The following is a 23,829-nucleotide window of genomic DNA, read 5'->3' as shown; positions in this document are numbered from 1 at the left end:
CGCCATTGCAGCGCCGTATTGTCCAAGTAGTGTTTTCGCGCGATATTTAAATATGGAATTTTTACGGCAAATATGTACTAGAAATAAAAAAATCAACTTTTACTGGGTTCCTTAACCTCTACTAAATAATATAGAATGGATTTTAAAAATCAGTCAAATAGCCTATTAGTGTCAGCAGTTTTTCACTAAAATGTTAACGTACAATTAATTAATGAGTTTTGTCAAGAAATTTTCTTGCCAATTACGTCTCGAATTGCTTTCACTTCCAACTGACGTGTGATTGAATATTTCGTAACGTCACACGTGGAACTGATTACGATATCATTTTATAGTTACATCTTAATATATAACTTCTATATTCTTTTGTTCAAATCAAAATAAACTTTATTCAAGTAGGCCTTTACAAGCACTTTTGAATCGTCATTTTACAATTAAGTGAAGCTACCACCTGTTCGGAAAGTAGATTCTACCGAAAACCGGCAAGAAACTAAGTAGTTACTCTTTTTAACATTTAAAATATACAAAGTCATATTAAATACAATTATTTAAATTAATATATCCTGCTTGGAAGTCAACAGATATTAACTCCACGCTTTTTCATCATCTATAAAATCTTGTATCGAATAATACGCCTTTTCTACCAATGTATTTTTTAAAAACGAAATTTACGAAACGGAAATGTTAAAAATGTTTGCGCAATTTTATTATAGGAACGTATACCTTGAATTAGGTTGGATTTTTTGTACTGTGTTTTTAATACGCGTTGCATAAATTTAGTATAGCTTATTTACAGATTACTCTTACCTGAAGCAGCCAGTCTTGTAACAGATTGGAACATAAGTAAGAAGAACTGGACATTACAAGTACGCAATCTGTAATGTTATAAAAATAACCGATTTGATTGCAGGCGATTGCTTAAAAAGGAAATATAGTAACGTAATGCTTAAAATTGAGTTTATTCGAACAGTTGTATACCCGTGGCACCAGGAGATGCCCCTTAACAATATGTTTGCGATTTCGATTTAAGTGGTAACCACATTTTTTCAAGTATACTAACAGAAACTAAATAAATACATTTTAATTTACATAACCTTTTTCTATGGAATAGGTTGACGGACGAGCATATTGGCCACCTGATGGTAAGCGGTCACTATCACTCAAAGACAATGACGCTGTAAGAAATATTAACTATTCCGTACATCGTCAATGCGCAACCAACCTTGGTTACCCCTTGTGCCTGTAGTTACACTGGCTCACTAACTCGCGTACCTTTGTTTAGCGGTAGAATATCTGATGGGTGGGTACCTAGCCAGGCGGACTTGCACAAAGCCGTACCACCAAGTAATCTAAACGACATTGTGCTGTAACTATATATATATTTGCTGTTTGACGGTAGTAAATATGATCAGTGGGTTAGGTTCAGTTTCAGTCCTATCACCAAGTAGCAACTTATATTATTATACTAAAAAAAAACAATATAATATAAATTATATAAAATATATACAAATACCAATAAGGAATCTAGTTTAATTCTATTGGGAAAAGACGAGAACTTTTGATTTAAAACAAAAAAAAACTTAAATATTAAATAATGCTACAAATTGATCTATACAAGTAAGTATTATTTCTTTTAGCAACTAATGTTACCTCTGTATAGCTGATTGTTTTTAGTAAAAAAAATTGTGACTTATTTATATAGCCACACATCACAACGTTTTTCAACCGACTTCAAAAAAGAGGAGGTACTCAATTCGTCTGTATTTAATTTTTAAAGGTTCTATCAATAGTTATTAAAAAACTTATCAAATTTATTTAAAATATAATTAGAGTAATTATTTGTCGACGAGAATTGTAATTGGCCATTAAAAATTTATTGTAAAAAAGTCTTAATTGTAAGGGTATTAGGTCAATGACCTTGATCTTTAGGATTGATCAATAGTCTCCCTGAAATGACCTTTAGACCGTAAACTTGAATTATATAGATATATCAGTTATTCTAAAATAACATTGATCAGAACATAGATTAAAATCTCTTAATATATAATGCTTTATGTAGAATCATTGAATCTTTAAAAAGAACTAAAAACTTCTCGGTAGGAATCTTAATTTCGGAAGGTTTTGTGTCCCCAGAGAGAACTAAAAACTACTACTTACTTACTATATTTTTTGACTTGACTCTTCAAACTTTCTCTTTATAGAAGAGGAGATTTACTTGGAGGCCTTTGTGCGTGCCCAGGTAGGTACCAGCCACTCATCAGATCAGATCTTAAGAAATAGACCACGAGAACATTATTTCACAGAATATTCATTAATTTAAGTATAGAATTTCCTTGGTAGTAGGGCTTTGTGCAAGCCCGTCTGGGTTGGTGCCTTCCAGTCATCACGTATTCTACCACCAAACAACTATTGTTTAGTTTTGGTTTTGGTTAGTTTTGTATTCCGGTTCGAAGCGTGAGTGGGCTTGTGTAACTATAGGCACACGGGACATAACATCTTAGTTCCAAATTGGTGGCGCATTGATGATGTAAGGAATTGTTTATATTTCTTACAGCGTCTTTGTCTGAGGGCGGTGGAGACCCCTTACCATCAGGTTGGTGACCCATTTGCTCTTCCGCCTATTGACATCATAGATAAAAAAAAATCTATCCAGCGCGACATTCATGTTACCATCCATTTTTTTCTCATAAAGTGATGATATTATGTGAAAAAGTATTACTATATATAACCCCTACAAATAGCAATCATTAATATTAACTAGTTGTGGTTTGATGGTCAGTGTAACTACAGCCACCAAAGAATATACCATCTTAGTTTCCAAGGTGGGTGGTGCATTGGTGATATTAGAAATGATTAGTAATTCATACTGGCCCCTATGCTAGTTCATCTTCCAATATGAGATAAAACATACTTATATACATGTTTGATAAAATAATTAAATGTGTTCTCATTTTAAAAAATATCACCGCTTAAATCATAAGTGTATGGTATGGTCATAAAATATCAGCAGCATTTCCCCTTTCAATAGCGGTTTCCTGTTATGCCCTAATGAAGGTATGACATGACATTAGATAATCATTTTTCATAATTAAATAAGGAAGTGACAAAACGTTTCGATGCATTGTGACCGACTGAATGAGAACGATACAGCCGTCTCTGTCACACATATGAGGTGACATTCGTGCAGGGTGAAAGGAAACGTGTGTAAAAATTTTACGATTAACAAAAACTTTTTGTGTATTGTAACGCAACTAGTCTTGATACTTGAAATATATATGGACACAATTACTTAACAAATTATTTGCTTTAAACGATATCCCTTATTATTGAAGTTCTTGTTCTATGACTTCATATTTGTAAATTCTAAAAGCCGTCAATTTTAAAGAATCTATAGGTATATAAAATAAAGTGGGGTTAGTTTCACTTCTAATATCCCAAGAACGGATGGATAGATTTGGCTTAAAATTGGCGGTAAGGTAGCTTAGACCCAGAAGAAGGACATAGGACCTTTTATCCCGTTCGACCGCGATTCCGTGAAGTCAGTATAAAACGAGGTAAAACAAAAACGCATCTCATCATGGAATAACAAAACACAAATAACACATTATAAACATCTTAAAAACAGTCAGTTAGCCATTCTGTAGTATATTTTGTATCAGAATTGCATCCGTGCGAAGCCGAGGCAGGTTACTAGTATTAAAATAAAAGTCAACTGGAATTCTATTTAGTTTAAATTTTGCTTCAAAGTCTAGTTCTAATAAATTTGAGACTACATTTGTCGTAATACGGAGAAGCTTTGACGCTTAAAACTTTAGTTTGTAAGTTAAATAAAACTGTTACTCCGTATCAGTAAATAACTTGAGGCGGCTTTGAATTAAGCACTTGAAAGTGTAAGCGGTTTTAAAATAAGTTTTTGAGCTTTCAAATATTTTGTAGTCGAGTTTCGAGTGCTTTAGATTCGTGAAACTTTTGTTGAATTTGAAGCTCAAAACTTTCATAATTTTTTAATAACTATAGTTTTCTTAAAAGTAACATTATTAGCTTCATTATTCAAATTTATCCGTTTTTTATTATTAATTATATTATAAAGTAATATTTATAATAACAATAAAAAAATTGTATTGTAATATTAATATCCACTGATATTTAATACATATTTACACATATGGACTCCCGATAACGACGATTGGTTATTTTAGGAGAGTGACTATTAATATGGAGAGACTATTAATACACTATTAATTGCAGAATAATTAGAAGTAAATTTACTCAAAGGCTACATTACTCAAAAATCTTTCAAAATACAAGTGAAAACGATCTAACTTACAAACAAAAAAAAACCTATCCATTGCATCTGTCTAGTATTATGACGTCATACATGTAATTATTAAAATAAATCACTTTCGTTTTTTATCATATTATTATTCACACCAAAGTATCAAGACAGTTAGGCCCGCTGCGCACACGCACACCGCTTGAATCTGTAAACGGGGCAAAACACCGCACTTTCGGTTCGATTCAGTCCACGACCGTCTCTCCACCGTGACAGGCGAAAGGACAGACATGTTTTATAAAGCTAAGTTTTACCTATAATAAGTGAACTGTTCCCTCGGTGTTATAATCTGTGGCCGACTGTACTTGAGTTACTCTGAGTGTTGTGGTGCAGATATTATTGTTTCAAGTGTAATTATTTGCGCGGAATTTTAAATAATGGTAAGTTTTGTTATGGATATGTAAAAATATATTTGTGTTTTTTTATATATTAATAATCTAATTATTAATAAAAAAATTCATATATTAAATTGTGTCAATATTTAATATAATGTTGTGATTAAAATATTTTTTTTTATAGCAAGATATTTAAATGTTAAAAGAATTAAAATCTTAAAAGACCTTGTATATTAATGCAATATCGTCTCAGTTGTTTTAATGTGACTAAAATAATCATTAAAATATCAAATTATAAAGCAATAAATAATATGCGCGACATACTGATTGATGAAGGAATAATTCTCAGGCATTTAAAAAATTCAGATAAATTATTATTATTATTTAATAAATATTTTATTATTAATAAAAATCTGTATTTTCAATTCAAAAATAGAACTTTGTGACCTTTAAATGTACGACGTACGTACTTACGTTTAAACTTTTGAAATCGTAAATGTTAAATTTTTTTTCAAGGTCAAGTTTGAAATATTCGATATTAACAAAAAAATATCATAGTCTGTCTTTTAATTTGGCTTTAAAATTAATATTATTTTTAACATTTGTATAATTAATGGCGACAATGTCGAAATACAAACTTGGCAGAACTCGTTTAAGTCTTTTCCTTGTAAGAATTAAAAATAAATGTTCGTTGTGCTTTATGTCACAGATTAAAAATTCGAAATCTGCTATTTACGTAGCAACGTCTAGCGTACAATGGATAAAACATAGTTTCACTAAGAGAAAGTTGCGGGTCCGTAGAAATCGCGAGCGTATAAAATGTTATGTTAATTTAAACTGTATTTTATGTATTCATAGCGACTATTTCACCTTGAACGTTTCGAGAAATTTATGTGATTATTGTCGTATGTATTGTTATTGATAAGTACATATTATGAATGTTTTAAATTTCTTTTATTGTTGAATAATAAAATATGTTATATCTTTTAGGTTATAAATTATGGTCATATATAAAATACGAAGAAAGGAATTAATAAAAAACGCGGATGTATCAATTAATTTTAGTTAATAATAAATGGAAAGTGACTTAACTTGGTTGGTAGAATCTCAAAGATATTTTGAAATGAAAGTACTTTTTTTTGTAATAAAAATGTTTATGAAACAAAAGAAAAATGTCGACCAAAATCTTTATATCATAAGATAAAATAAATTTAAACTAGCAATATAAAATATTATAATTACTAAAAATATATTTCACACAGTCTCTACTTAAATGAATTAATATTTAAGACAAGAACTTACCATTGCATTGTTAGTGATACTTTCACCCAATATTTATCATAAATTATTACGAAAATTTTATGAGGTGACATTAAACTGTTCTCATATAAAAAATGCCACCTTAAAAATGCAAATATATTTCTTGTGCGTTAAACAAGACTGGCTCGTAGAACCGGAAACCAATCCATTTTTAAAATCATTGCAATTGGCTGTAGTATCTTTGTTAATAGTATTCTCATACAAATATTATTTTTTGTTTGATCTTGTGAACTTTATTCTAAGTTCTTGCTCTTCCTCTGTGGAAGTACAACTACAACAGCCCTTAAATTTTCCACTGCTGGGCTAAGGCCTCCTCTCTCTTTAAAGAGATGGCTTGCAACATATTCCACCACGCTGTTCCAATGCGAGTTTTGAGAATACACATAAGGCAGAATTTTTATAAAATTAGACACCTTCTTCACGATGTTTCTCTTCACCGTTGAGCACATGAATTTTCAGTGGTGCTTGCCTGAGTTTGAACCCGCAATCATTGGTTGTAATGTAAACCATCTAACCACTGGGCCATCTCGGCTCTCTAGTGGAAGTGATTTTCATTAAATCAACCGTTGACCTTAGCCGAATTACATATAAAATAGGCTTAATGCTTGATATTATTACGACACAAGCCGTTGTAATTAATCATTTTTCCTAACTATTTTCCTTTAAAATTTAATCACGATATTATGTAAATTAATTACATTACATATCTGCTTGAAATATCGACACGTAAGCAGGGCATAATTATGGTTTTAAAGTTTATACGTACCTTTAAAAGGGCAGCATTCTTTTGTATTTTTTAATTTAATTCAACATGGATTTAATTTCAATTTCTTCTTTGTGTAATCGATCACTGAACACGAGAAATGTTACCGTTTTGACCTGGATTGAACTGGATGTCATTAGTTTAAATCTTCATCTTCATGTTTAAACCATCCTACTTGGAGTTTATAGTAACTCTAAGAGTTCAATTTATATTCTTTGGTCTTATGTTAATCGTTTGAATAAAAAGTAAAGCAATATAAAAAGCAAATGATTTCGTTTAAATAAAAACTGTTACTATTTCATAATCTTATTTGAAAATCGATCTGATTGATGTAGTACGTATATAGCGCCAACTGCCTTAATACTTCAAATGTCTAGACGCAAGAAAAAAAAAGATTAAGCCAGTGACGCAAAATAAATTAAAACAATAAAAATTTGATAAATTATATAATTTTATTACATTGCTTAAAAATAAAATTACTTAAAAAAATGTTTTCAATACAAATAGAAATCCTAAAAAATCACACCACACTTCACTGAAGTAACTTCTTACGAACATAATCAGTCTTTACAAGTTAGTACTGATTATTTTTTTAATGCCCTACCGATTCAAGTAACTACACAGTAATAAAATAAAGGAACGCTTAACGCATTATCGTTCTCTATGAATGAAATGAAATTGAAATGAAATTTATTTGAAAAGAAGCAAATAATATACCATATCTTATGAATAATATTACAATTTGTACATACTTATTCTATGAGAGAGAGAGCCTGTGTTTCAGATGCTATAATGTATGAAAGCGTAGAGTAATTTAAAGTAGAATACGTATTAAGTATTTATATATTTCTTAATAAATAAGACCGTATATAGTTACAAAACTTACCGTACAAGTTAGAGGTCAAGTGTTACAAATTTTTAAGGCATGTGATTATCTTAGATTTGAATATAGATTTCAGAGAACGTATGTGAGAGAATGTGCATATTAAAGTATTTAGTATAACTGTCTGTACTATAAAAGATCCGGGTTCGAAACATTTATACTATTATTGTTGAATTTTTAAATACATATCGTGATTTCTGCTATGTATTCATTGTATATTTAAAAGCAATTACAGTCATAATCTAAAGTGCTTTCATGTTGCGTTAAAGGTAATAATAATTTATGTAACTCTATTTCAATTAGAATACATTTAAAATATTTGCTTGTATACAAATATAAAGTAAATCTTAATATAAATAATTTCAATAACATTGAATAAAAAATTATAAGGACCTTATAATATTATAAAGCTTCAATAATATCTATAAAACCTATTTAGTTGATAACTTTTTTTGTAAATCGTGTTCGTTATTCTAAAGAGTTTTGAATTTGATTCAGTGTGGTATTTTATTTAAAAAAGGAATACATTCCATGATTTTTTTTTAATTTATAAAAAGAACGCGTCGTGCATAAAGTTTGGCTGTATAGATTAAAATAAAAGACAGTCAATAGATTAAACAGAAAGGTTATGCAAGTACGTAACATAAATACCTAAGAAAAAATGTAGGAAGTCTCGGTTACATTTCATCACTAATTAACATTACGTGTTAGGTCTTATGACATATATCTTAAATGTAATGCTATATGAGCTAAGTACGGTGGGAATGATATAACAAAGAATAGATACCAGTGATTCGTATCTCTTCCCCTATATTGTTGTTTCGTAAAGTATTGATTACGTGTTTATAGATATGGCTTTGCAATAAAATCAAATCAAATACGACGACCTCCGTGGTCGGGTGGTATGTACATTGGTTTTCATAGGTACGCCACTCCGAGGTCCCGGGTTCGATTCTCGGCGGAGTCGATATAGATTACTATTAATTTTCTACTTCGTCTCGGGTCTGGGTATTTGTGGTACCGTCGTTACTTCTGATATTCTATAACACAAGTGCTTTAGCTACTTACATTGGGATCAGAGTAATGTATGTGATGTTGTCTCATATTTATTTATTTTATTACTATTTATTTAAATATCAAGGTATGCTTTATTCAAATTGGCTCTTACAATTGCTTAATCGTCAATATACAATATTAATTAAAATGTAAAGCAACCGCTGATTTTGAATTAAGATTGCATTAAGAAACACCAACATGAAAATCAGTTTTTATAATTCAATTGAATAAAGTCTCTTTGCAATTGGTCAATCTGACTATATTTTTTAAATTTCGAACTAGCGATTATTTTTACGAACTCAAACGACAGGATTTAATATATTGCTAGGCTGTTTTTTTAGAAAACATTAGATAGAGACAAAACTATTGTTGTCTTTTCTTATTAATTTAATATATATGTTAATGAAGAAAATTATAATTTATTAATATAAGAATTAATAACATTAAATGCTTAAATATATATATATATATATTTACAGATATGAGCTAAAACTAGTTACTGTATAAATCTTGACCGCGTGGAATGGTGGCAAGAATGCATTTTCAAATTTATATATTCAGCATATATATGTTAAGATTTTCCTTTTTGTTACTGCTTTATTTAACTCATGGAGCCTTTCACAGCATCTAATTAATACATACCAATGTGTGTCAGGAATGTTGTGATAAGTTTGTGTTTATGAAATTCATTTTTAATTATAACCAACCAGTAGCATGACTCAGTGGTTTCAGAAGCGAATTCTAAGAACAGGAAGTATGAGAGAAGTGTCATGTTTGATTAAAATACGATTAAACATACACCGACAAAAAACCTTTACGTATTATGTAGCAATAAAATTTTATATAAATTAAGTGTCGTTTGATATTAAGCGGAAGAAATAAGGTTTGTGTTTGTCAATGTATATCCAGAAACTCTATTAATACATAAAAAAGGACATCAAAATTAGCACAGATATTAAATTTTATTGAAATATTTATAATATATAGTAATATTATTTTAATTGTCAAGTAAATCAATACATCTCTACATCATATCATCATTTATATATGTCGGCGCGGAACCACGAATTTAAGAAAAACACGTGTCCAGAAATGATTATTTTAATAATTTAAAACTATTTCATTGTTAAATGAATAATTTTTAGTGAATTTTGAAATGTTAAATTACTCTGAAAAATTTAATGTTTGTAAACAACTGTTATCTTGAGTGAATAAGTCTACCCACCTATTTTTGTTATAAAAGATCAAGCGACCGCCGGTTTCGACAGACTTGGTCGAGCCGTCGGAGCGATCGGACCGTCTCATATTGGAATAAATCAGAGAGGATTATTTCCTGAGTTTTATTTCATACCACCGAAGATGGTTAAAGATCGAAACTCTGACACTCGTGACGTCAGCTATGCTGACGTCATGTTTATTAAAAACGCGCTCGGGCATGCTTACTTCGTTATCAGAAGCGGGATTGGAAAAAGCTCCGATCTCTGCTACGTCCTCATCAGCTTCGGTTCCACCTGTCATAGAAGGATCGCTACAAGACAGAACCATATTGCGAAGTGATAAGAAGATCTCTAAGCACTGCACACTTACTGCTTGGTACATCTACTAGCAACTTCGGTGTAATGGGGCCCATCTATGTGGCAGAACCGCAAGCCACGGATCCAATAAATCATTCATCAGCTCCAAAGCCGACTAGTGCGGGAGTACCCACTTCGTCAACACTTGAGGCGGCTACTTCCTACAATTAAGAACAATACGCTTCAAGGGCATCCTCATTTGCCATACTGTTCATATGTGTGGAACATCTTAATTGAAAAATCAACAAGTGACCATGTGGATCACGGAGATCATGGATATCGCGGGGAAATGAGACACTAAGATAAACAACACGTCAGGAAACAGCCGAGCAAATGGCTAAGTGGAAAAAGTTATTACTACCCTCAAAAACGAGTTAAGATTAGTTCTTGATTATTATTAAGAACTACGAGACTGAACAGTGCATCTAGTATATGGAGTTGCACCACTCTCTTATTACACAAAGAAAACATCACATACCACCTGAATTTCTTAAACCTGATGGACATTAATAACCAGAGGACTTTGCAGCACTGACAACACACAACAGCAACAAGAGACTCTTGTGCGGAATAAAACAGTCATCGCTTCTATTCTCAGAAAACTAAAATTAATTATTTTCAGCATAAAGATTAATGAGTCCACGTAACCACCATTACTTGATGTGATTAATTAATTGTGTCTTTCGAGATTTACAGGTTTCATAAGAACGCATCGCATCGCGAAGGTGGTCGGCAGAGGGCGCTCGTGATCAGCTTCGTCGTGCACCGCAGCCGGGCGACCAAGAAATGCGACTGGTGCAGAGCACGCACCATCCCGCAGAATGTCACTAATAACACAACTACAGCAACGAATGACCCTTGTTCGAAATATAACAGTCATCTTTTTATTCTCAGAAAACTAAAATTAATTATTTTCAACATAAAGACTAAGAGTCCACGTAACCACTATTACATGATATGACTAATTAAGTGTGTCTTTCGAGATTTACAGGTTTCATAAAAATTAAGACAGTGGAGAAGGTGGTCGGCAGAGGGCGTTCGTGATCAGCTTGGCAGAGGGCGCTCGTGATCAGCTTCGCCGAGCACCACAACCAGAAATGCGACCGGTGCAGAGCGCGCACCGTCCCGCAGAATGGCCGTGACAGTGGGAGTTGTCGTCCATATCACGAGCTGGTCAGTCAGTGCGAGTGGTCAGCATCGACGAGAACTAATCATCGCATAAAACTGTGAGGCAAAATTTACTTATCTTACCTCTTAAAATCTAAAGAAATAAAAAAGAGCAATAACAAAAAAGAAAAAAAAAATTTTTGAATATTAATTACTATTGAGATTCCTCATGCAACCATAACTACACACGTACACTCTCGTTTGAGAGTGATACCTCTGAGCTAACCACGTGTTACCCTCGTATTACTCACGGATCCTTGATGTATCCAAAAGTGAACCATGAGATACCGTTGGGAGGCGTTGTGGAGCCGTGGTAGCCATTTATATACCGTAATCTGGAGAGTGATACCTCTGAGCTAACCACGTGTTACCCTTGAGCTACCCGCGGATCCTTGATGTATCCACAGAGAACCATGAGATACCGTAGGGAGACCTTGTGGATCGTGGTTAGACATGTATACACCACAGATCTACGAGAACCTTTAGTAGCCATGTATATACCATAGTCTGGAGAGTGATACCTCTGAGCTAACCACGTGTTACCCTCGAGCTACCCACGGATCCTTGATGTATCCACAGAGAACCATGAGATACCGTAGGGAGACCTTGTGGACCGTGGTATAGACATGTATACACCACAGATCTACGAGAACCTTTAACAGTTATGAGCATAGTATGCGTAAAATCTGCCCACATTTATTATAATAAAGGTGCATGAGAGATTTCTTTGTGTACTGTTTTACAAAACAATTATCAAAGGTCAACATGATGTGTTGCTTACAGATACCTGCTTCAAAAATGTTTTTTGATTCGCAGATTTCCAATCGCACAACTTAGGCAGGTGCAGAGCGCGCACCGCCTGTCAGAATGGCCGTGTCGGCGCGGAACCACGAATTTAAGAAAAACACGTGTCCAGAAATGATTATTTTAATAATTTAAAACTATTTCATTGTTAAATGAATAATTTTTAGTGAATTTTGAAATGTTAAATTACTCTGAAAAATTTAATGTTTGTAAACAACTGTTATCTTGAGTGAATAAGTCTACCCACCTATTTTTGTTATAAAAGATCAAGCGACCGCCGGTTTCGACAGACTTGGTCGAGCCGTCGGAGCGATCGGACCGTCTCATATTGGAATAAATCAGAGAGGATTATTTCCTGAGTTTTATTTCATACCACCGAAGATGGTTAAAGATCGAAACTCTGACACTCGTGACGTCAGCTATGCTGACGTCATGTTTATTAAAAACGCGCTCGGGCATGCTTACTTCGTTATATATAATAAAATTCTCCATTAAATAAATATTTTATTTCAATTTAATTTTCCTCAAGCGTTTCTCGTGCCATTTCTAATAACCTCAAATCTTAGGTTCACTAATGAAGGGCTCAGTTAAGGGTACCGCTAGGCGAGATATTGGAATAGTTGTAGTACCCACCGTTAGAGCGATCAGCTGAATGCTCGGGACAACTAACGGTAGATTGTTTATCCTAACGACACGAGCACGAGACGATCGTATTATACTAATATTTTTAATGAGACTAGGGTAGTTTCGATATTAAGATTCAGACTACTAACTATGTAGTTTTTTTTTTTTTTAATATTTATATTTTTTAAATAACGCTGTAATAAAAAAAAAACTTATAGCTCAAGTCACAATGTTAAAAAGAAAAAGATTTGTGTGTTATAAAATTATTTAATGAATATAACTTATTTAAGACACTCAAAAATATACTTAATTATACTTTATATTAGAACATTTTCTTAAACATACCTTTCTTTCCTTATATACCTTTATTTTGATATTTAAACATTTTTCTATTCTTTTTAATGCTTATTTAACGGTTAATACTTATGTAATTATTTTTAAAATTCGTTTTATTTCACTTCCAAAAACAAGGTCACTAAAACAGTTTACAGGATCAATTATAATTCCATGCTTTAGGTTAGGCGTGTAAAAATGCGTGCTGCTAACTGCTACGATATAATTATAGTAATCGCTGCATATGCGTGTATCGATAAATTGTAAATACTTTCATATTACCGAGTTTTACTTATCGATACATTGAACTTATTTGAAAATAAACAACTTCATTGAAAATTTACAGTTACCATGCGATAAGATAACCAGTACCTACAATTACTAGTGCGGCACTGTCTTAAAAAAAAACTAATAAAAGAGCTTCATTCAGAATTTCTCCGTAGAGTAAGAAATGAGATAAATTGACATAGATAAACTCACAAAAATAAATATCAAAATGAAAATAGGGCTTAACTTTTGATGAATCATTTTAGAAAACTATATTAAATGAGGCTACACTAGGTGCGAAGGCTTTACCAAGAAGGACCATAAAAACAAATAAAAGAATAGACCATAAAAACAAAAAAATAAATAAAAGAATAAAAACAAAGTTATGTTAGCTAAATAAATATGTATGTAAATAATATATCCTGTCTGAAAGTCAATAAGCACTATCTCCAAGCTTTCTTATCATAGTTAAGGTCAATCTGAAACTGAGAATCGAACTCATTTCATTTTTGTCAGTTCCTCTGGTGAGTTCTTCAATGAAAACAACGACCGTCTCACCATTAATTTGGTATCACCGCGTCCCGTAGCCTGACATCATCTTTTTTTTTTTTTTTTATAAATAAATAAATATAAATATGAGACATCACATACATTACTCTGATCCCAATGTAAGTAGCTAAAGCACTTGTGTTATGGAAATCAGAAGTAACGACGGTACCACAAACACCCAGACCCAAGACAACATAGAAAACTAATGGTAATCTACATCGACTCGGCCGGGAATCGAACCCGGGACCTCAGAGTGGCGTACCCATGAAAACCGGTGTACACACCACTCGACCATGGAGGTCGTCGTCGTTTCCATTTCCCATAAATGGAAAAGATGATGTCAGGCTACGGGACGCGGTGATACCAAATTAATGGCGAGAGATGGTAAATGACACGAAGATAGACGAAGAAGTAGAAGACAAGCCTAGTTTTTTTTATGGTAAAGGTTGGTGGACGAGCATATAGGCCACCTGATGGTAAGTGGTCACCATCACCCATAGACAATGACGCTGTAAGAAATATTAACTATTCCTGATATTCACCAACCTTGGGAACAAAGATTTTATGTCACTTGTGCCTGTAGTTACACTGCATCTCTCACCCTTAAACCGGAACACAATCATACTGAGTACTGTTAGTGTTTTTAAAGAGACTTATTCAAGTCCAAGGCTCAGTAGCCTGTATTGAGAAAGGCTTATGTCCAATATCGATCACGCTGTCATTATAAAGTGACAAAAATAAATTATAAAATCGAAAGTATAAGTCAATGCATCTGTCGCAAGTAACATATGGCGGACGAGATATTTTTACATTTAAAAACATTTTAATTTCTTATCTTATCTTATAAACATTACGAAGTTGCTCTCAATAAGAACTAGTTATTGATATTATGTAAGGTTGTGTACTTATTTGAAAATTTCACTTCTCAACTTACAAATGACCTAAAAGTTTTAATATATGTTTACGTAAAAATAATTTTCGTAAGTTCAACGACTCTGAATGTGTGCCTTATATTAAATGATATTTAAATCCATCGAAAGTGTCAAATTATATAAATATGTATCTCAGCATTCAGCGAGCAATTCAATTAAATGATTAATGACTGTATTTTATTTTATTATTAATATATACAGAGTACCTTATTTAAAGCACAGAGAAAACTTTCATTAATCTATATGTAAAATACTTATTCTACATTCATTTAATTAAATTGCTCCTGTTTAGTAATATTAGAAATCAAATTTACAATGAAGCGGTTTTTAATCGTCAATATTTAGACAGTACCACCATAAGTACAATACAATAACTCTGATCATTTTATGATTAATTTAATATTGTGATATTGATATATTTTAAATAAAAAAGGGTTAATAATTAAACAAGTGAAACCTTTCTCCGTTTCATTTGTTTTTTTTTTATTAAAGATCCTTAACAAGTTATGTTATGATTGTTACTCTTTATGCGGGGCGTAAACGACCCCTTAGGCAATTGTTAAAGTTAAACTAATAATTCTGAGTTTGGCAATGTAAAATCGTTACAATTTATATTATAATAGTGATAAAGGTAAATAACCTAAAAGCTAAAAATATATGCTAATTTTATTTTACTATGCAATTTTATGACATACGGTTTACAAATCATTACAGGCATTCATAGTCGTTAAATTTTATAACGAGCGACGTAACGATGTATGTCTTACATCACGAATTCACATATCTATTATAATATTTACAAAGTTAACAAGAATACTCTACAAAATTTTACGAAACGACAAAAAAAAACTAGCAGTGGATTTAATTTAGAAATCATTCGTTAAAACTTTGCAACGATGTTTGTTTTGCAACACAATTCGTGATAACGTTTGTAATATTAACAACGATAAATACTTGTTTGCGTTTACAAAACGATTAAAGAAAAAATAACGTTAATCGTCGTTGCAATCAATTGATAAAGTTTAAATGTCTATATTAATAGCTATTCATTAGTAGGTGAACTTAAAATTTTATTACATCTTAAATGTTATAAGATAAGAATAATGTAACTTAAATTAATTTAAATTATTGTAATATTGAAATTAAAATTAGTGTCGTAAACAAATACACACATAATATTACCATTTTTAGGATGGTAGTTAAGTGCGTTTACGATAAAAAATTTCGACGTTTTCTTCGTTTACATGGTATCGAGCATCACATCAATTTCGTACACCACAAGATTTTTGTCATAATATTGTACCTGTAATAAGCTAACAATATTATGTTCGTAACAGCTTACGTTAAGTATTTTTATCCCGAAGATGCTATTTGATTACAAATTACAATGATTGGTTACGAATATTTTATACACTTGTTTCAATTTTCGAACTACAGTAACGATCTGTATACATTCCACTACTAGGCAACACACAAATATTCTCAGTTTTTATATGACGAATCCTCATTTTAACTTTAAAAAAAAATCTCAAGAATTCTTTGTGGGCTCCTTTCCTCTCATTAGAATTTATGTCGAAATAAACACAAAAGAATTAACGTTACAGATAGTTACAGTCGTTAAATTTTATAACGACCGATAAATATCGTATAACATAACCTATTCAATAATTGTCTACTTTCCTTCCTTCTCGATAATACATTGAGATTATATTCAAAGCGCTTGAAACGTAACACGCAAGCCGGCAGCGGGTCAGTGTGGCACGCCACGCTCCAGTTACTGTTATTAAATTAACTCAGAAGGCCTTTGGTCGTGGACGATATCACTTGAATGATTTACCAACTACGCTAACAGGAGTTGTGTATTTTATTTTAATATCAGATTACTAAACGCTTACATTTTTTGTTTTCAAGAAACTAAGAGTTTTGTAGAATATGTTGTAGCTGTTATCATTTTAGACCGATTTAAATAATTAATGTTGTGTTAATACTTGCTTCTTGGTGGTAGGGCTTTGTGCAAGCCCGCCTGGGAAGGTACCACCCACTCATCAGATATTCTACCGCTTAACAACAGTACACAGTATTGTTGTGTTCCGGTTTTAAGGGTGAGTGAGCCAGTGTAACTACAGGCACAAGGGACACAGCGTCTTAGTTCCCAAGGTTGTTGGCGCATTGACGATGTAAGGAATAGTTAATATTTCTTACAGCGTCATTGTCTATGGGTTATGGTGACCACTTACCATCAGGTGGCCCATATGCTCGTACGACAACCTATTCCATAAAAAAAAATACTAAGCCTATTTATCAAGACAGTTTATGAAGTATTTTATTTTAACTAGAAAAAATCAATTGATTCGTTTAAAAAATAACAATAACTATCCTTTCTGCATGTAAATATCGTTTATATGAAAACAAATAAATTCAATATGGCTGACATTAAACGTCAATTTCATTAAAATTCTATCAGTTTTGTTTGAACTTAGTTATACTAATATTAAATGACATCAGTTTTTAAACAGATCCCTTTTAAATGTTTAAAACTTGTTCAAAACCGGTTATTCAAAGACGCGCATCTTCGGACAAGTATGTAAAATAAATTCCCAATAAACGATAAACATGTATGTCATAGATATATAAACATATTAATTAATTATTCCACTGGCAAATAGCAATGGTTTGTATTAAAGTAAAACGCGTTTCAATGACTTTAATAAAATACACGGAGATATACCTCCGTGGTCGAGTGGTGTGTACACCGGTTTTCATGGTTACAGGTCCTGGGTTCGATTCCCGTCTGAGTCGATGTAGATTATCATTAGTTTTCTATGTTGTCTTGGCTCTGGCTGTTCGTGGTAACGTCGTTACTTCTGATTTCCATAACACAAGTGCTTTAGCTACTTACATTGGGATCAGAGTAATGTATGTGATTTTGTCTCATATTTATTTATTATTTATATCACATTATAAAATAAAAGGCAATGGAGTGCATGCAATATTATAGCGAATGCAAATTCCTAACAACATGTGCAGTCTTTAACTAATTGTTCATGTGTCAGTAGAAGAATTTAAGAGGAAGCAGACTTAACGTACTATAAAAACCACTGTCTTTTCACACTATTTACTATGAGCAGTGGTGATCACTTAGCAGATGATTTGGCAATCTGGGTACAAAAAGATATAAGTATTTCAATTTGTAAGGTTATTTTTCTTAACGATAATTTTATTTTTACTTGTAATTTCCTGGATGCGTACTTTCATTCTCTAAATGTGTTAACATTAACGATTTCCCGGTTTTTTTTGTAACACGAATATATACCAAAAATAACGTTATATAGTTGTCACCACCGCATAGATAATGGTGATGTAAGACACTAAAACTCTCAATGTACGGCATATAAGTGGATGGTACCTACCGAGACAGGCTTGAACCAGTGGCGGATTTATAAATCTGCCACTAGCAGGCTAGTAGGCTGTTCAATTTTTGCCGCCCCTGCATTTTTTTGCAACATTTAAGATATGTGTAGTAATAGTGCAATAGTTTTCCAACCCGCTATGTAGTGACGAGTATACGGATTACGGACGTAATGTGTATACATATCATTATAATTTTTTTTCTTTTTTATTTCTGTAAGATAATAACAAATTTAGGCTAAATTTGCCGCTCCTCTAAATCTGCCGCCCTAGGCTCCAGCTTACTTAGCCTATTGGTAAATCCTCCACTGACTTGAACAAAGCCCTATCACCAAAAAAATATTTAAAACACACAAACAAACAGTGAATATAGTTTTAGGTTATATTAAATAAAACTCACGATTTTTTATAACCAATTAGCATTATTACAAACAATATTAGCACAAAAATGTTACTTATCCAAGCAATACTGATAGTTTTTGTTTCCTGTGGTTTGTGGCTTTTTGTGTAACGATTTATTAATTATATCAATCAAATAGTGAAACTGCTGTAGTTAGCGACTACGAGGAAATTAGATTGTCAGTCTCGGTATTCAATTATCTTGCTAATATTATAGATGTGAAAGTATCTTTATAAATATGTGGTTGTATCACACCTATAATTTCAAACAGCTGTAGTTATTCGAATTTTAATCAGCAAAGAGGTTGATTATATTAATAACCTTTTTGAAATAAATATGTTTATTACAGCCAGTGTAATTGTAGGTACGAGGGCCATAACATCTTAGTTACCAAGGTTGGTGGCGCATTGGTAACATGAGTACCATATAATATAGGTCACTTATCAGGTGGCCTACATATATGTCTGTACATGTACATGTATATGTATATATATTGTTTTTTTTGGCCATAAACTCCTTAAATCCCTCATTGTTTAATCGTCAGTTATTTCCGGATCACTACTTTGCATTGATATGTTTAGGTTTCAATATTACACGTATATATTGGTACAATACACTGAATGTACATCGCAGTAATTAATTATTGACTTCTTCAGGCTCAAAGGTCCAAACCCATTTATGTTAAAAAATGTCTGGAATTGAATCTCCGATATTTATAGCTATTTGGCTCATTTAAGGAAATATAACTAAAAAAAAAACATGTTAAGTAAAGTAAAGTAACGTAACAGCCTGTAAATTTCCCACTGTTGAGCTAAGGCCTCCTCTCCCAGTTAAGGAAAGGGTTTGGAACATATTCGACCACGCTGTTCCAATGCGGTTTGGTGGAATGCACATGTGGCAGCATTTCGGTGAAATTAGACACATGCAGGTTTCCTCACGATATTTTCCTTCACCGCCGAGCACGTGATGAATTATAAACACAATTAAGCACATATATATAGTGGTGCTTGCCTGGGTTTGAACCCGCAATCATCGGTTAAGATGCACGAGTTCTTACCACTGGGCCATCTGAGCACGTCAATATTGTAACAAGGTTTATTCAAACAAAATTCCACCTTTTTATCATTTCATAATACAATATTTATGTTATGAATATAATTTAATTATTTGATTGGAGCGCTGCGATCCGAATAATTTAGTTACAAAAATTGTATTGCTTTTTACTTCGCTGGAAAGCTGTGTTTTTTTTTATTTCACATATTTGCTTATTTATTTTTGTTACTTTACTATATAGTATTGACGATATTTAGATGTTGAATGAAAAATACATAGAAATTATTTGCAATAGTATTCTCAATGGAATACACATTTATTATTATTATTTTGAAAAAAAAAGGTTTAATATGTTTTTTTTTTAAAGTGAGACGTTATTGTGTTATAATGTATATAAAAGCATCACGACAAAGAGACAAACAAAAAAAGTGTTATTACTTGATTTTTATTTCTTTCGCGTGGAAATTGGTCATACACGCATTTTAATAATAAAGTTAGTCTAAGTTTCAAATAAAAAATGTCCTATATCTACAATAATATTATTCATATTACTTTTATTACGCTCATAATTGTGAATTTAATAAATTTAGGCAATCAATTTAAATAATTTAATTGATATTAATTTAGGTCATCTCCACACTAAAAGCATAGACATTAAAATGAGTTTTTACTACGCATTATATTTTAATCATGTCAAGTGTATCGTAAACCTTAAATGCGCAATTTAAATGCATCTGACCATCTTAATACGCCACAGCCAATAGAAACTCTTGAACAAAACACGTCTATTATTAATTTTATTTTATTAGCTTGACATAATTTTGAACAAACGTCTTGTAAGCCATGACATCTTGAATCTTTGGTGGTAGCTCTTTGCGCAAACCCTTCTGGGTAGTTTAACCTAAACTGAGCAAAATGCAATAATACTTAGTGTTGTGTTCCGTGCCCAAAGGGTGAGTGAGTCTGTGCAAGTGCACGTACAAGGTACATTACATCTTTGTCCCCGGGATTGGTAAAAAAAGTTTGTGAGATTTATAAAATCTTATAAAAGATATTTATAAGACATTTTGGCGTATTACTTCGACCAGCTTGCCTGAAGAATGATTTTTTTCTATTCAATTTTAAGACAAAAATTATAATATATTATGTACTTACTCAACTTACCAACGCTTTCATATTTGTTCATCGTGTCCAAACAAAGGCGAGGTACGGCTTTATATTGCTATACGATTGAAAAATATAATGTCGAAAGTCCTTAAAATTAAATATAAATATATAATCTTTGAAAATTCTCATACAGAATAAAATGTCATAACCTCTCTGATAATTATTAAATAATTATATTTCTTTACATGAAATAGCATTAGTTGAAGTTTTTTTATGTAACATTAAGGCAAAATATTTTATATAATATTTCAAAATTATGTCAAAACAATAAAATTGTACTACAGGAAATTACAAATTCTGTATTACTCGTTCGAATATAACCGCAAAAATTATTACACTTACTTTTACTGTGAATAGAAATACCATAGCAATTTTGATTTCGCATTAACGTTTAAAAATAGAATGGAAAAAAATTAAATATGGAATATTGTTAACATTAAATTGAACAAATTGTACTTTAAAAAAGCAAAAGTATTAATTAAATAATACCTTCTATTATCATTGCTAAAACAATAAATTCAAGAGTTGGTCGAATATTATGAAAAGTCATGGCCGCGTTCGAAACTTTGAATATATATTTGAATTTGGAATTCGTATTCGTACCGTTCATTAGTCGAAGTGTTTCGTGACTGACAGTTCGCAATACACTTATTGTAAGTAGCGCAAGCGATAATATAGTCTATTGTTAATGCAATTAATGCCTTATTTGGATGTCATATTTTACACAATTAACTGAAATTGACCGTATGTATATTGTGACACTCTAAAATAGTAATTATTTTTTAAATATTTTTTTTTATATAAAAAGGTTTTGAAATATTAAATCATAGATAATATACTTTACTAAAGCTAACAAAATTTGTACATTTTTTTTATACTAACAACTACTATCTTCGTGTTTTGATGTAATTGAGTAAGCGGTGTCGAAAGCGCATGCGCAAGGCCGGCAGGTCTGTAAGGACGCCGAATAATTCGACTTTATTTGTACATTTAATATAATAATGTTATGCACCTAATGCGGCAGATAATTTAATAAAGAGAGGGAATAAGTAACTAATAAACGTTACTTGAATACTCAAACATTAAGCGAAGTAAAATTATTTACTCGAATTAAATAATTTTAGGCTGTATAGTGGAATACCTTTGCTTATTTCGAAAAAATATAATATCTAATGAGAATCTTTTGATTAATATTGTCTTATAGCGTTGAATTGCGCAAGAATTTAATATCGTCGCGTTTGATTATATTAGCAAATACCATTAGTGTGTTAAGTACTTGTATCTATAAATAGTAATCGCCCAAATATATTACAATTCAAGCTACTATGTGGTTTGTTACTATAAAATCACCTAAATAATACTTGTATCATAGTTATTATATTATTGAGCAAAACATTCGTAATACATACAGACATACCGATTGCTTGATTGGCAATATTATTAGATATTATTGTCTGGTAATGACGCTTTATAGCGCTTTATGCTTTTTCTGTTCGATTTTTTCTTTATATTCTTTTATTTGATAAATTTGATGTTTGTAGAATTTTAAAACTCGGAAGTATTAAGACGTAATCCATATCGTTGTCAATACATAGTATATAATCTAAAAACAAAAGTATTGCCATATTCAAACTGACATAAAATAGTACAATACAACTGGCAACCCTTGCTCTAAATAAGTAAGCCGTGTAAAATAATACCTTTTGTAAAGTTATTGTTACAAATACAAAACAAAAAAAAAAAACACAAGCACATGTTTAAATATATTTACGTCTCGTTTTCATACGCGCATGTTAATGTATTGAATGAGGGCCAGAAAAAATTGAAGACATCCGTGAAGAGCCGGCTTTCAAATGCTTTCCTTTCACGGCCCACTTTTCTGTTCATTGTCAAACAATACGCGTTATTGGGATCGAATATTTAATATCTATTTTCGAATAGTGAAAATTAAGGCATGTTTAAAATGTAAACATTTAACCAGTCAAGTGCGACTCGGATGCATTACTTTTTTAAATCTGTACAGCGAAGTTTGAGCCAAAACCGTGTTTTCTAATTGCCCATATAAGCAGAAACGAAGTTGTTACAGCGTTTAGGAATCGTTATGGACATATACTTAACAGTTTTGGGCAAAGTTGGGCACTTTCCTCCATTGAATGAAACGTAATTGAGAATGTGATTCATATAATGAATGAGGCTGAACGCATTGATTTCTTTTTGTGTACATTGACTTAGTAAATCTCTAAAAAACAGGGACTACGTTAAATTCAATTCAACAAAAATGCTGTGGAAATTTATAAGCAATATTAGGGTTACACTATATAAATCTATAGTTTATATTTTTTAGCTCCTAAAGTAGTGACATGATCACCATTTGAACAAACTCCTAAAAATTAAAATTATATTTAAAAGAAAAGGACTGGTCCTAATATCAGCCATAGCTACATATTATTTGAAAAGTTGACAAACTATTTTATGACACAAATCAAACGACATAAGCTTAGTAGCGCCCTTTGTGTAAGGAACTTTAAGCAATATAAACAGCCAATCCTGAGAGTTGTTTCGAATACTTTGAATCGTATTCGTCGTACGGGTAAAAGCGCCGAGTGTTTGCTTTCCTTTGTTCATTTGAGTCCCGGGAGATACAGTCCTAGGTGACATTAGTCGATGCTCACCTGTGAATTATATTATTTATGTCGTATTAAAATAATCTGTCATATTCAGACAAGTAGAATACTTTTAACAACAAATATTAATCGAGGTGTGACGGGGGTTTCTCTAACTGCTGAAAATGGTTAAAGATGTTGGATGGAAATGGTCTCTGTGAGTGAGTCAAATCAAGGAAGTAGGAGTTGGATATTGAAGAG

At 31.7% G+C, this 23,829-nt stretch overlaps 1 protein-coding gene across 1 annotated transcript in view; it reads left to right on the top strand.

Annotated features, from left to right (window-relative positions):
* Positions 1-4,496: 4,496 nt before the first annotated feature.
* LOC124529617 (probable chitinase 10) overlaps positions 4,497-23,829 on the top strand; it is a 125,645-nt gene continuing 106,312 nt past the window's right edge. Inside the window, exon 1 of the mRNA XM_047103425.1 lies at positions 4,497-4,710. Within this exon, the coding sequence (XP_046959381.1) occupies positions 4,708-4,710 (3 nt within the window). The 5' untranslated portion in view covers positions 4,497-4,707. The remainder of the gene's footprint in view (positions 4,711-23,829) is intronic.

This window comes from Vanessa cardui, chromosome 5 (genome assembly GCF_905220365.1).
Source record: "Vanessa cardui chromosome 5, ilVanCard2.1, whole genome shotgun sequence".
NCBI lineage: Eukaryota > Metazoa > Arthropoda > Insecta > Lepidoptera > Nymphalidae > Vanessa > Vanessa cardui.
Note: the sequence above shows the minus strand (reverse complement) of the source record. Positions and strands in the feature narration are given on the sequence as shown.